Raw genomic sequence first — 15,921 nt, 5'->3', positions numbered from 1 at the left:
CGTTCGCCGGAGCTCTGCTGATTGCGGTGCTGCATCAGAAGAGACGTAGCCGTTTTACCTTTGGGGACGACACGCCAAACCGAGAGCACTACCGGGGCGTATCTCGTCTTGCGGGAAGAGGCCTCCTCGACTCGGCTGTCATAGCATACTGGTTTAGTTGTTTCATTTTCGTTGTAACTTCAGTTCTTTTTTGTATTCCTTCTTTTGGGTTGTATTACGCCCGGTTTTGTTATCTTGTAATCCCAGAAACCAACAATCGCAAGACGAGATAGCTTGCCTTTGAAGGAATTTGAACTTCTAAACTGAACTAAAACTTCCGAAACATTAACACCTTTTGCTGGAGATGTCGACGGAATCCAACACTGCTGCTGCCAACGCCACCGCCGCCATTCCCTCCACCATGGCGACCACTGGACCGGTCAACACTTCATCGATTCCCTCGATGATGCCAACTCCTGGCTTCCCAGCCGCTTCATCCACCGTCCCTTGGGTTTGGGACAACCCCTTCGGGGCGTCCACTGGTTCCACCTTTGGTGGTTCGGTTGGTTCCACTTTTAGTGGTTCCTTCGGATCCTTTAATGGATCGAGTGTTGGTGCCTTCGGGCTCAATACTAGTGTTGGATCTTTCGGGATCAACACGAATGCTGGGGCCTTCGGGTCTCATGCGGGTGCTAGTCCCTTCGGGGCTGGTACGACCATGGCGGGCTCTATGCCCAACATGAATGGTGGGGGCTCTATGCCCAACCAAGTTGTTGGCTCCTTCGGGGGCAACGGAATTGGTTCCTTCCAAGGACCAACTGCGGCACCTTTGGCACCAAGAATGATGCCACCTGCCGAGAAGCCACCAAAGTTTGGAGGATCTGACTTCAAGCGGTGGTACCAGAAGATGTTGTTCTACTTGACAACATTGGGCGTCGCCAACTTCCTCACGGAGAACGAGCCGCCCGCGCCAAGCGACCAAGAGACTAGGCTCGAAGTCATGGCGGACTATGAAGCTTGGAGAAAAGGGGATTATCTATGTAAAAACTTTATTTTAAGTGCATTAGATGATAGCCTCTATAATGTATACTCCATTGTAACCACATCTAAACAAATGTGGGAAAGCCTAGAGAAGAAATATAGCATAGACAATGCTGCAGGGACTAAACAGGTTGTAGCATCCAAGTTTATGGACTACAAGATGGTCGACTCTCGACCCATCATGGAGCAAGTCCAAGAGCTCCAAATGATCATCCACTCCTTAGTGGCTGAAGGGATGACCTTGCCCGATAAGTTCCTAAGGTGCACGATCATTGACAAGCTCCCTCCAAGTTGGAAGGACTTCAAGAGTTATCTCAAGCACAAGCGAAAGCAGATGACCCTTGAAGACTTGATCGTGAAGTTGCGCATTGAGGCCGACGTGCGCAAAAGTGATCAGAAGGCTAAAGGCTTCACCCCAAATGAAGCCAAAGCCAACCTGTTGGAGCGGGGCGGTCCCTCCAACAAACGCCCTCGCCCAAACCGTCCAAATGACAAAGGGAAGGGAAAGCAGCCTTCAAGGAAGTTTGAAGGCGACTGCTACAAATGTGGCAAACCGGGCCACTTTGCCAAAGACTGCCGCAGCAAGAAGAAGAAGCCGGCAGCCCACGTCGTTGAGAAGGAGTTCAAGGACTGGGATGAGAACGACCTCATTGCAGTGGTCACTGAAGAGGTTAACCTTGTTGATAACAAGGGAGGCTGGTACATCGACACCGGCGCTACTGCTCATGTTTGCTCCGACAGGAGCAAGTTTGCCTCCTACACTGCTGTTGAAGGGAGGAAGATCAACATGGGGAATCAAGCATCGTCAGAAGTCCTCGGCGTTGGCAACGTGATTCTCATGATGACGTCTGGCCTAACTATCACTTTGAAGGATGTGCTGCATGTCCCGGACATCCGCAAGAACCTAGTGTCAGGATCAATACTAGTTAATAAAGGGTTTAAACTTGTATTTGAGTCCGATAGGTTTGTCTTGTATAAGTTTGGAAAATCCATCGGAAAAGGTTATGTAACCGATGGGCTTTTCAAGCTTAGTGTAGCAACTCGAAGTGTTGCGAAGCCATTGGCCAAAAAGAGTAAAGCATCTACTTCCTCTTATTTGATTGAGTCTTCAAATTTGTGGCATTGTAGATTGGGACATGTAAATTCAAAAGCCATTAAAAGATTAGTAAATTTAGATTTACTAAAGGCTAATGAATTGGATATCCAAGATAAATGTGAAATTTGTCTTGAAGCAAAAATGACTAAGTTGCCGTTTCACTCGGTCGAACGAAGCACAAAACCCCTTGAATTAATTCACACGGATGTATGTGATTTAAAGATGTTGCAAACTAGAGGTGGTAAAAAGTACTTTATCACTTTCATAGATGATTGCACAAGATATTGCTACATTTATCTTTTAAGAAGCAAAGATGAAGCAATAGAGGCGTTCAAAAATTATAAGAACGAAGTTGAGAATCAACTTGGTTGTAAAATCAAAATGATTCGAAGCGATAGAGGAGGCGAATATGTAGCCCCGTTTGAGGAGTTATGCAACGCAAGTGGTATAATTCATCAAACAACTGCTCCATATTCACCACAATCTAATGGTGTTGCAGAACGCAAGAATCGAACTCTAAAAGAGATGATGAATGCACTGCTACTCAGTTCAGGATTACCACATAACATGTGGGGGGAAGCTGTTTTGACAGCAAACTATATCTTGAATAAAATCCCTCTCAAAGGAAAAGATGTTACTCCTTATGAGTTGTGGAAGGGAAGGAAGCCATCCTACAAATACCTCAAAGTGTGGGGGTGTTTGGCAAAGGTGATGGTTCCTCCGCCCAAAGAAGTTACAATCGGACCTAAGACGGTTGATTGCATCTTCATTGGATATGCACTTAACAGTAGTGCATATCGATTTGTTGTTCACAAGTCTGAAATATCGACTATCACAGTAGGAACAACAATTGAGTCGAGGAATGCTGTATTTCTCGAAAATACCTTTCCTTGCAAAGATAAGGAAAAAGTATCAACCAATTCTGAGACAAGAATTGAAGAAGCCACTAGTTCTAAACAAGTGGAAGAAGAAGCCACTAGTTCTAAATCAACAGATGCGGAACCTGAATCGCGCAAGCGTGCAAGGCCCGATCCAAAAGATACAGTACTAAGACGTGGTAATAGAGTCAGAACACCAAAAACTTTTGGTCCTGACTACATTGCTTTCATGTTGGATGAAGAACCAACATCGATAAAAGTAGCCTTTGCTGGCCCAGACGGGCTGCATTGGAGAGAAGCTGTTCAAAGCGAAATTGATTCAATTTTGCTGAACCACACATGGGTGTTGGTTGATTTGCCCGAAGGTGCTAAACCTTTAGGATGCAAATGGGTTCTTAAAAGAAAGTTTAAGGCCGATGGAACAGTTGATAAGTATAAAGCCCGATTAGTAGTAAAGGGTTTTAAACAAAAAGAAGGACATGACTTCTTCGATACCTATTCACCTGTAACAAGGATTACATCTATCCGGGTGCTTCTCGCTATTGCTGCATTGCACAATCTCGAGATTCATCAAATGGATGTAAAGACCGCGTTTCTGAATGGTGAACTAGAAGACGAAATCTACATGGAACAACCCGAAGGGTTTGTAGTACCTGGACAAGAGAAAAAGGTATGCAAGCTCGTGAAATCCCTATATGGATTGAAACAAGCGCCATTGCAATGGCACTTGAAGTTTGATAATGTGATGTTATCAAATGGGTTTAAAATCAACGAGTGCGACAAATGTGTCTACATCAAGAGCACTAATAACGGTCATGTTATAGTGTGTCTCTACGTTGATGATATGTTAATCTTGGGTAGCAACACTCAAGTAATTAACGATACAAAGGCCATGTTAAAGAGAAACTTTGACATGAAAGACATGGGTCTAGCCGATGTAATTCTTGGAATGAAGATTCTAAGAACGAATGATGGAATCATCTTAACACAATCACATTATGTTGAGAAGATATTGAATAAATTCAAAGCCTATGATGGCGCGCCGGTTAAGACTCCAATTGAACTCGACGTTCACTTGAGCAAAAACAAAGGCGAGCCCGTTGCACAAGAAGAGTATGCACGGGTCATCGGGTGCATTATGTACTTGACTAATTGCACTCGACCTGACATTGCTTGTGCCGTGAACAAGTTAAGTCGTTACACGAGCAATCCAAGCAAAGAGCATTGGAGAGCTCTTGTGAGGGTTTTGAGATATTTAAAACACACTCAAAATCTTGGGCTACACTTCTCGAGATACCCCCCGGTACTTGAAGGGTACTGTGATGCCAATTGGATATCCGATAATAGAGACTCACTTTCAACAAGTGGATATGTCTTTACTATTGGGGGTGGTGCTGTATCGTGGAAATCCACAAAACAGACCTGTATAGCCCGATCAACAATGGAATCGGAGTTCATTGCCTTGGATAAGGCTGGTGAGGAAGCCGAGTGGCTTAAGAACTTCCTTGAAGACATTCCATGTTGGTCTAAGCCAGTGCCACCAGTGCTGATTCACTGCGATAGCCAAGCGGCTATTGGAAGGGCAAACAATGGTTTCTATAACGGTAAGTCTCGACATATACGTCGACGACATAACACCGTGAGACATTTGATCACAACAGGGGTGATTACAATTGACTATGTGAAGTCAATAGATAATCTAGCGGATCCGCTAACCAAAGGGTTAAACCGTGATCAAATGAATAAGTTGCTAGAGGGAATGGGTTTGAAATCCACAAACTAAAGAATTGTCATAGTGGTAACCCAACCATGATGACTGGAGATCCCAAGAACTTGGTTCAAAGGGACAACTAAGCTATGAGAGTTCATGGAAAAACACTCAAACTATATCTATTCCCTAGAGAGCAATAGAGTGTTGGAGAACTTGCCTCGTGGTAAAGGCTAAGTCTATGACTTTTAATGGTTCTTAAGGATCTCAAAGAGATGGAATTCTCAAAGAGACCAAGTATGGCAAGGTACTTGACTAAGAATCACCTACGTAAGTGCGAAGTGTGGTCGCTTCATAAAAAACGCACTTATGAATCCAAAGTGGTGTCCAAGACCGCAATGGACACAAAACGTGAGAACGGATGAGGTTGAGGTGTTTAAGTGTTAACACCATTGTCTCGGTGCACGCCGTGGGGGATTAGTTCAAAGCATCGCGCTACTAAGCCGCCTGTGTATCCGATGGTGTCGACTATGGAGGGTTCAAAGTCAACAACTACCTATCCTTATGCTTATATACCTCGCGAGGGTTGAGCTTGTGTCTGCATGCATATGCATTCGGCTATTTCCACTCATGTGGGGGATTGTAAAAATCATGGATTAAATATGCCCGGTCAATGGATTTTGACCAAATAATAAATGTGACGAGACATTTAATTTTGTGAAATTAAATGACATAGCGTCGATCTACATTTTACGTAGGTAAATGTAGTATATTCACTTTCTCAAATCCGATTTCCGGTGAGTGAGAAATAGTGGATTAAAGTTGGGCATAATTAGCTTTTAATTAAAGCTTGGAGATGGAGCTTAGGGAATAATTAACTAGTGTTAATTATCCCACATTGGAAGATTAACACATATTTAATGTGTATAAATTAAGTGACTTTATGTTACTTAATAATTATAGTGGACCAAGATGGGTGAAAGAGCCCACACGCGCGCACACGCGCGCGCCGCCGCCGCCGCCCGCCCGCCCGCCCGAGCCCGAGCCCGAGCCCGTGCCCGTGCACGTGCACGTGCACGTGCTCGTGCTCGTGCTCGTGCTCGTGCTCGCGCTCGCGGTCGCGGGCCTCGGGCCTCGGGCCTCGGGCCCGAGCCCGAGCCCGATCTCGATCTTGATCTTGGACTTGGATCTTGGCAATTGGTCTTTGGGTGGTCTTTGGGCTTGGTGCTTGGCCCAAACTATTCTTTTTGGACCACCGCCGAGTCAGCAATCCAAGTGGCTTGACACGTCGTCAAGCGAGGCACAGTCACGGTTGCCACGTGAGAAATCCACACGCTCCACACACGGGTGGCACATTACAGCCACACGCCTGTAACCGACGTCGGTTACGTTTTTGCCATGATGAGCCTTCAATGGCTGGTTGACCCTGCATGGTGGTTGGCCTATAAATAGGCTAGCCATACCACTGCATTAGGACACACACCTACAAGCATTCTCTGCATAAGCTCTCTCCCTCTCCCTGCATTGTCTTTCTGTCGAAGCTCTGCCCTCTCCTCCATCCCGTTCGCCGGAGCTCTGCTGATTGCGGTGCTGCATCAGAAGAGACGTAGCCGTTTTACCTTTGGGGACGACACGCCAAACCGAGAGCACTACCGGGGCGTATCTCGTCTTGCGGGAAGAGGCCTCCTCGACTCGGCTGTCATAGCATACTGGTTTAGTTGTTTCATTTTCGTTGTAACTTCAGTTCTTTTTTGTATTCCTTCTTTTGGGTTGTATTACGCCCGGTTTTGTTATCTTGTAATCCCAGAAACCAACAATAAGAAGATAAGAGAGAGATTTTATTTCAAAAGTAGAAAATAAATCTTAACTGAAATAAATCAAAAACAAATATAATTAGCTTGAAAGTGATAAAGGAAATATTTTATTACATGGAATAATTATTTTTTTTACATATAATAAAAGCTTATGAGATTATAATATTTATTTTTACAAATAATAAATGCTTATGAGATTATAATATAGTGATCGGGGGAATTGAGTTCTGTCTAGTGAAAGATAGAATGTACGGTCATGTTACATCAAGCATAATATCTGTCGTATTTTATTCATGAACGAATAGAGGATCAAGCATAAAATAAAAATTTAGTAGCATATACTTGTAAGAGCATCTCCAATAACCGGCGTCACCACCGCGACGCCGATTTTTCGCCGACGCCGGTTTGACGCCGAACCATTGGAACCGGCGTCGGCGAAATCGGCGTCGCCATGCCGATTCCCGCGCTGACGCCGGTTCCGACGCCGATCCTCACGGGCGCCATTGTGCGTCCCGGATCGGCGCCAAACCGGCGTCGGATTTAAATTTTTTTTTTTGTTTTTCGAAAACACTATATATACGCGCGTTGGTCCGGGCCATCAGTTTTGTCGCCAGCGGCAACCAGCATGATATGGGCTACTACTTGGCGGATGGGATATACCCTAGGTGGCCCGTCTTTGTGAAGACGATCCGGTGCGCATCAGATCCGAAGAAGGCCTACTTTGCGACGCGGCAGGAGTCGGCGCGAAAGGACGTGGAGCGCGCATTTGGTGTGCTTCAAGCTCGATGGGCTGCAGTTAAGGGACCAACGCGTTTGTGGCATGTCGACTGCATTGCTGATATAATGTACGCCTGTATTATCATGCACAACATGATCGTCGAAGATGAAGGTGTACAACTGACTGATTGGGCCACCGACGATAATGAAGCAGGTCCAAGCCACGGCGTCACCACCGCCAACGTACGAGGTGGGGTACCGCACGATGAAGAAGCCCTCCTCCAAGCACATGCCGACATGCGTCAGACGGAGGCTCATATTCGACTGCAAAAGGATTTAGTTGAAGAGTTGTGGGCGCGGAGGATTGCAAGGCGTTAGTTTTTATGCAAATTTATGTAATTTTTAAAATGTAATTTTTTTAATTATTGTACTTTTTTTTAAAAAATTAATGTACTTTTTAAATTTTAATATTATTATTCGAATTTTCCGTATTTGTCTCGTAAATTAAATTCCGTATGTTGATACGAGTGTAAGTTAAATTATATAATTGTTATTAGTGATGTGGATAGGTAGTGTGAAGGCTATGTGAGGGCTATTTGATGTCCAGTTGATGTGGCAAGCTGATGTGGCAGGAGAATTGTAGTGCTGATGATGTGGCAGTGTGAAGGCTGTTTGAGGGCTATTTGACGTCCTAACCTATTGGAGATGCTCTAAGGGCCACATAATATAATAATTGCATATGTTATTCACGGACGAAGGGAACAATATTTTATTTAAATAATTTATTATTCCTTCCGTCCCTCGAGAATATGCATTGTTTATTTTTTAGTCCGTCCCACAAAAATATGCACTTTCTAATTTAAGAAAGTTTTTTCTCTCTAATGAAGTGAGACTCATTTTTCACTAACAATATTTTATTCACTTTTTCTCTCTACTCCTCTCTTACTTTACCAATTTTACATTAAAACCCGTGTCGACCCCAAAGTACATATTATTTGGAGACGGAGGGAGTATATATATTATCTCCACATTTAACATTCAAATAATGTTTTCTTAACTTTTTTTAGTGTCCATATCTAGTCTATTCAACTTTAAACAATATGATGATAAAATGATCTATAAAGTTCAAGACAAGATGAAATGCATAACTCAATTGGACCTTCAAGCTCCAAAGCAAAATGAAATTATGAAGTTTAGCACTAATCAGGTAAATTCTAAATTCTGGTATTTTAGTTAATAATAAAAGAGTGATTCAGATTTTAGTAGTATGAAAATGGAATACATATGCTATAAGACTACCTTAATGCAAAGAAAACTTGTGAGGGATCGCTGAGATACTGTGGGATAGATAATTTTTTTACATGTATTTGCACTTGACAAAATGAGTGATTCAAAATGTTAGCAATAATCTCTCGATATACGTTGAAATGGTGCACATTTTTTGGGGTTCGTTGTTAGCTCATTTGGAGAAAGAGGTGTGGTTTCATTTCAAATAATGACCAATAATGTGGAAGAAGCTATATTGGCACATGTAAGAGCATGGGAGTGCCAAACCGCTTATTTTGGTGGATGCTCGACCTTCAACACTTGATATTTTGAAATTGAACATTCATGCTTTCCTGAAGATTAGGTCGGGTTATGCTTTCAGATGAGGTACGATTTTGTTGCTAACAATGGAGTTTGTATTGTTCTTCTATCTTCAAAGATTTGGTGCTTCTTTCATAACCTACAATTGGCTAAATCTTTGGGTATCCAGAAATTGTAGGTAGAAAATAATGGAGTAATTTTACTGTAGTCTTCATATTTTAGGACAGTTTGCAATTTCTAACAATGGTCGCCCTATAGTCAAGAGAGTGGCGTGGGTTGCTCCAGATTTTGATTTCGTAGTTGTGCATCATCACATACATAGGGAAGAGAATTTTGTTTATTTTATGTCACACTATGCTTATTCTTATCAATGTTATGTTCATGATCTAGAGGTTTCTGTGCAGGGACGGACACATGTATAATAAGGATGGGCTAAGAGCATCCCCATCTGTGCTCTTGCCAACGAGTACGGATGTGTGCCCGGACCCACTTTTACTCCCTCCTCTTAGACAAGAGCACAACTCCCATGTCTGTGCTCTTCCGCAAGAACAAACTCAAGGGTCCCACCAATCTATTATTCAATTTAAATAAAAAAAATTCCATAAAATTAAAATGCATTAAAAATATCCGGAATACTATTACAAATTACAAAAAATTAAAAATTACCTAATTAAAATCCTAAAAATTAAAAAGTGCATAATTAAAACCCTAAAAATTACATAATTACATAATTAAATTCATAAAATTAAAAAACCCACTACTCATGGCCAAATTTCGCCCAAATGTGTTTGATTAGGTTATCATGTAGCTCAATGTGGGCTCGGGTATCGCGCATTGTGTTCCTTGTTTCGATCTTCTCGCCCACCGTTGTAAGCACACCTCGGCGTGGGGGAGACCTCGCGGTTGAGCTTCAGGCTTCATCCTCGTCGTAAAAGCTAGCCGTCATCGGTCCTTCGTCAGCTATAATCATGTTGTGCAAGATAATACGCGTGTACATGATGTCGGCGATATTTTTCACGTACCACAGCCGAGACGGGGCCTTCACAATGTTGAATCGGGCTTGAAGGACCCCAAAAGCTCTTTCGACGTCTTTCCGAGCAGACTCTTGACGCTGCGCAAAAAGAACCTGTCTCGGGTCTTGCGGGTTGCTGAGCGTCTTCACGAAAGTTGACCACCTTGGGTAGATACCATCGGCGAGATAGTAACCCATGTGGTATGCATTCCGTTGACGGTGAAGTCGATCGCCGGTGCTACACCATTCAAAGCATCATTGAAGAGTGGTGAAGAATAGAGCATGTTCAAGTCGTTGTTGGATCCGGCAATACCAAAATATGCATGCCGAATCCATAGGCGGTAGTCGGCGACCGCTTCAAGGATAAGTGTTGGGCCGCCGCCTTTGTGGCCGCTTAAGTGTTGCCCCCTCCAAGCAGTCGGGCAATTCTTCTACCTCCAATGCATGCAGTCAATGCTGCCAAGCATACAGGGAAAACCATGGAATATTTCGTGAAGACGAAACAACCGTTGGCAATCATCGGTGGTGGGTGCCCGAAGGAATTCATCACCGAAAGCTGAACGGACGCCGTCGCAAAAAATTTTAAGGCAAAGGATTCCAGTAGACTCACCGACATGCAAATACTCATCGAAGAGGTCAGCCGTTTGCCCAGTAGCAAGTTGTCGGATGGCACACGTACACTTCTGCAACGCCGAGAGACTTTGCCGACCGGTTGCGTCTGTACTTGTTTGAAAGTATTCAACACGGGCGGATAATGTGTTGACAATACGCATAAACAAGCGTTTTGACATGCGAAAACGGCACCGAAAGTAATCTTCCGGAAACCGCGGCTGGTCGGAAAATAGTCGGCAACGAGCCTTTCGTTGGCTCTCTCCCGGTCACGATGGATGTAGGTGCGAGTTGATCTAGTTGGTCGAGGAGGAGGGGCGGGGGTATTCGCGGTGACATAAGCTTCATATGAGGCACGATATTGTTCATAGTATTCTTGGTCTTCGCGCTCCGCTTCCGCAATTAGATTGGTGAAATCCATTTGAGAGGGTTTGAGTGAGAGAGGAAGATGTAGATAAGTTTAAAATATGAATGAGATATGAATGTGAGATGATTTGATGTGAAAAATGGATGATAAATGTGTGTATTTATAGATGATTTTGGGAATAAAAAATAAAAAATAATTAAAAAAAATCCAGAAAAACGGTAAAAAACGACCATATTTTTGGGAAATTTGGGATTATTTTTTAATTTTTTTAAAAAAAATGATTTTCCAACGGAAATGCAGTTAGCCAATCAGAACGCGCCACGTCAGCTGCTCACTGGCACGGACGTGCTCAATGCATCGAGCAGCGCCGCGCTAACGGCAAGAGCGCAACGGCGAGCAGGCGGTGCCGCGCCGCTAGGACGGACGCACCGTTGCGAATGCTCTAAAGCCCTTATTTTCTAACCTTTTTTCTTTTGTAAATTTTTTAAATTTATCCAAATTTAACACAAATTATTATATAAAAGCCCTGATAAATATTATAAAATACCAAAATTATACTTTGAAATAAAATTTAGAAATTTCAACTCTTATCATTGTATATTTCTATTTCTACATCCGCCCCTGTTTCCATGTTAGAGTAGTATAATAAACTAGTTGTTCTTTCTTATATTCATTAATTTTGTTTTATAATCGGGCTTTGTCCATTTTTTTGCCTAGAAACAACATTTTAATTTTATACAACTACAACACTACTCTTGAACACATTATATGAATAAATTTTGGCAATTTCAACACTAATTTTAATTTGGACGAAACCAAAATACTATATTTGGTTTTAGGATACCTTTTTACAATTCATTTTGTCAATCTGTTTCAGTTTTTAGTTTAAAAGGGGAAATAGAGTTAGAAGCGATCTCCTTGATTCTATGATCCAACTAGTAAATTAGAGAGTTCAAGTCGCACAGGAATAAAAATGGGAAACAATAATATTCTTTAAAAAAAGAAAAAAAGAAAGAAATAGAGTAATGGAAATCACTTAAGCAGCCCCCCCCCCCCTCCACCGGCTCATGTAGAGAAAGAAAAATTAAAAACTTAATAAAATGATTATCCGTTGCCACAAAAGCTAGTCTAATAAGACCCTGTATAGTGTACAGAAATATGATTGAGAAAGTAACGAAGACACAAAAGTTGTACAAAACAGAATACTTTCAGCACTATATGTAGGTAAAGTTCTGTAAGCAAACAGGAGACAATAGCTGAATTGTCCTACTAATCATAGGATTATGTAGTTAGGATCACACGATAAAACTCTCAACATTGTTCAATTTATCATGCGGTAGATAAAATCATACTAGTTTTTATTTTATCTAAACTGTCATCTAAAATAAATCTCATATAGATCGGAGGGGAGATCATCAGACCAAAGAGGCCACACAGATAGTTAAGATATACACCAACAAGCTTAACCTAAATCACTTTTCACAGTACCATACAATCAATGACTCAACTTACACTTCTCTCTTCCTCACATTTGGCATTGTCAAAATCAATGATGAGCATCCGAAGTAAAAATGTCCACCAAAGAAAATATCAGGGCATCACAAAATCAATCATCATTACAGCTAGTTCAAAGTAAAGCAAAGATACCCCAGCCCAAGATACTATGCAATGATAAAGTAAAGACAGAGACAGAAAAAAGGGATAAATTTTGTATCAACCAATCAAAATGTCCTCAGTTACCATATAAGACGTGACAGATCACCAAAATACAATAAGAGCAGGTCAAGTTACATGTTTGCAGTCACAGACTGAATACATGATTTGTTAACTAATGCAATACAGAGAGCATAGAAGCACGACCATCTAAACATTTAAGCACACAGGAGACAATAAACTGAGTTGTTCTATTAAATTGACAGTCATAGGATTAAGTAATTAAAGGACCACATGATCAAACAGGCTCAACATAATCCAATTTAGCAAAGTGTGTCATCCAAAGTAAAACTCATAAGTGAAACATAGATCGGAGGGCAGATGATCAGAACAAAGAGGCCACATTTTAGCATATCTTAGCAAATCACAAATAGTTGAGATGTATACCGGCAATGCAGTCACATGCTTAACCTAGATCACTTTTCACAGTACCATACAATAATGAGTCAACTTCACCACTCCTTTCTTCCTCATGTTTGACATTGTCATCTCCCATCCCAATCCTCATTACCAGCTAGTTCAAAGTAAAGCAGAATACTCCATTCTAAGGTACTATGCAATGATAAGGTAAAGACAGAAAGACATAAAAACGGTCCATAAAATTTGTATCAACCAATCAAAATGGCCTCAGCGACCATATGATACGTGACAGATCACCAAAATACAAAGAGCATGTTACATGTTTGCACTCACAGACTGAATACATGATTTGTTAACTAAGGCAATACAGAGAGCAAAGAAGCATTACCATCTAAAGATGTACTCCAACTTCCTACAGCATTGATGTTGTCGTTCCAGATGCCAGCCTTTCTAGGATCAATCCCTTCTTTAACTGCAGCAGTATTGCAAACTCAAACAAACCTGCAATATTCAATGAGCAAAAACAGTGTCATTCCGCCTGGGCGGTCTATCAGGAACTGAACCAGGTTTGAACTTGGAAGCCTCGTGTCTCGCAAGCTCTGGGGGGACAGGACTGTTGTTTTGGATCAACATTTGCTTGAGATCATAAAAGACATCTGTGTCGTGCATAGTCAAGAAAGTGGTAGCTGTACCAGTCTTTCCAGCACGACCTGTTCTTCCAATACGATGAGTGTATGCTTCAATATTACCAGGCATGTCATAGTTTATAACATGTGCAACATCGGGTATATCAATACCACGCCCGGCCACATCAGTTGCTACCAGAACATTATATCTCTTCGTCCTAAAACCCTCGAGGCTTATTTCTCTCTGGTCTTGAGACTTCCCACCGTGCAATGTGGTGACCCTGTAGCCATCTTTATCCAGATTTTTAGCGACATTATCAGCAACCTTCTTTGTGTTAACAAACACAATGGCAGTCTTATCACCGAGCTCATCAAGCAATCTTCTCAGTCTATCCATCTTATCATTCTCCTTCGTCATCATAACATGTTGTGTAATAAGGTCGGTTGCCTTTCCTGCAGTGCCAATATTGACAACAACTGGATTTCTCAGGTATTTCCTCGCGAGCCGCTCAACAGCAGGGGGCATCGTAGCACTGAACATATAAGTTGTTCTGTAAATCTTTTTATCGTCAAGCTCTTCATCCTCATTCTCTGGTTTCATGTTACTCGAAGGCATTGCATCCAGCACACCAACAACTTGCGGTTCAAAACCCATATCAATCATCCTATCTGCCTCATCAAGGACCACATAGTTACACTGGTTCAGCACTGCATATCGCCTCTCCAAACAATCAAGAAGACGTCCAGGTGTAGCAATCACCACTTCACACCCCTGCCTAATCCTAAACCCTTGTTCTTCTATGGACTGACCACCAACAATAGAAACAACCTTAATCCCCAAGTAATGGGCAAATTTCACAGTCTCGTCCTCAATTTGCTGTGCAAGCTCTCTAGTAGGCGCCATCACAACAGCATATGGCCCCTCCGCCTCATTATCCTCACTTATTGGGGGAAGTCTAGTTATGTAAGTCAGCATAGGAAGAACAAAAGCTGCTGTTTTACCTGAACCAGTTTCAGCAATTCCAATAACATCCCGCTGCTGCAGGCCCAGTGGAATAGCAGCCATCTGAATGGGTGATGGGGTTTTGTATCCAGCCCTCTCAACTGCTTTCAGCAACTCAGTACCCAACTTGCTCTCCTCCCAGCTTCTCATAGGGCGAGGAATCCTAGAGCCCTTGTATGAAATGTTGAAATCTTCCCTAAAGATCCGCCAATCTCTCTCAGTCATTTCCTCGAGCTTCTTCTCAGACCAATGACGGTCCACTCTCATATCAAACGTATCATATATATCTGCAGCCTGCTCCTTCTTCTTCTGCGCAGCCGCTTCCTCACGAGTCTCCTCAATGCCTTCCTTCTTGCGAATCTCATCCCGGATGTCCTTCTCGTTCTTTGCAGCTAGCTTCTTCTGCTCCCTCCGGTCTATCCCTGCTCTGAGGCCTCTGCCAAACAGAGGGCGGGCCTCGTGAGGGTTTTGGTAGAGCGAATTCATATCCCGCGAAGTATCCTCGGTGTTCTCCCAATCGAAAGAGAACCTGAACTTCTCACTAGGCTTAATCACCCTCTTTTTAGGTTTCTTAGACCCTAGATACTGCTCCTTGATGGCAGAAAGCTCAATCTCCCTTTCCCTCTCGGCCAATTTCTCCAAGCGAGCGCGCTCGCGCGCTTTCTGCTCGTCCTCGCGTTCCCTCTCACGGTTCCGCCGCTCAGAGTCCCGCTCCCTATCACGCTCTCTCTCCCTCTCACGGTCACGCTCACGGTCACGCTCCCGGTCGCGGTTCCGACGATCGCCGTCGCGGTCTCGATCGCGATCACGGTCTCTGTCAGAGGTAGGCGGTTTAGAGTCGTGGCCGCTGCTGGATTGGAGCTGGACCTCCGCGCGGCGTTTCTGCTGCGCTACTTCGTCCTGGCGGCGTTGGAGTGCCAGCTTTTGCCGCTCCTCTTTGGTGAGGAAGACTGGCTTCTTCGCACCGTCTAGTTTGTCTAGGACGTCGTCGTTGGCTCTCTTCATTTCTCAGAATTGAGATCAAATTTGGGATTTTAGGGTTCTTCGATAAATTGGTATCGCTTGAAGATTGCAGGAGGGGAGGAGGTTAACGGAATTGGATTACGTGTGATTTGATTATATAGGAAGGCCTATCAATAGGCCCAATTTGACCCATTTAGGACAGTCCGTTTACTGTTGGATCGGGCCTAATGATATGTCAACAGCCCATAAATCGTGATTCCATATGGGCCGGGTTAAAGCCAGTCAGATCTAAACAACCCGACCATGTTTGATTTAAAATATTATATAGTATCAAGATAATATATTTACTAAGATACCCTTAGAAATACTTCAAACTATCTACTTAACCTCTCTTCTCAATTCGTTTCCACCCAATTTTCCAGTTAAGTTTCTGTAATTATGGACAATT

At 42.9% G+C, this 15,921-nt stretch overlaps 1 protein-coding gene across 2 annotated transcripts in view; it reads right to left on the bottom strand.

Annotated features, from left to right (window-relative positions):
* The window catches only part of LOC121798419 (DEAD-box ATP-dependent RNA helicase 21-like), a 794,448-nt gene extending 778,838 nt beyond the window's left edge, over positions 1–15,610 (bottom strand). The window contains exon 1 of one of the 2 annotated variants that reach the window (XR_006050056.1): positions 13,270–15,610. Coding sequence is in view for 1 of the 2 variants with exons in the window: in XM_042197419.1 (XP_042053353.1) it covers positions 13,392–15,515 (2,124 nt within the window). In the remaining variant the exon portion in view is untranslated. Of the gene's footprint in view, positions 1–13,101 lie in introns of those variants that run through there. The other variant, XM_042197419.1, reaches the window with a different exon arrangement.
* Positions 15,611–15,921: the final 311 nt, after the last annotated feature.

This window comes from Salvia splendens, chromosome 4, assembly GCF_004379255.2.
Source record: "Salvia splendens isolate huo1 chromosome 4, SspV2, whole genome shotgun sequence".
NCBI lineage: Eukaryota > Viridiplantae > Streptophyta > Magnoliopsida > Lamiales > Lamiaceae > Salvia > Salvia splendens.
The sequence above is the reverse complement of the archived record's forward strand: the minus strand, read 5'-3'. Positions and strand labels throughout refer to the sequence as shown.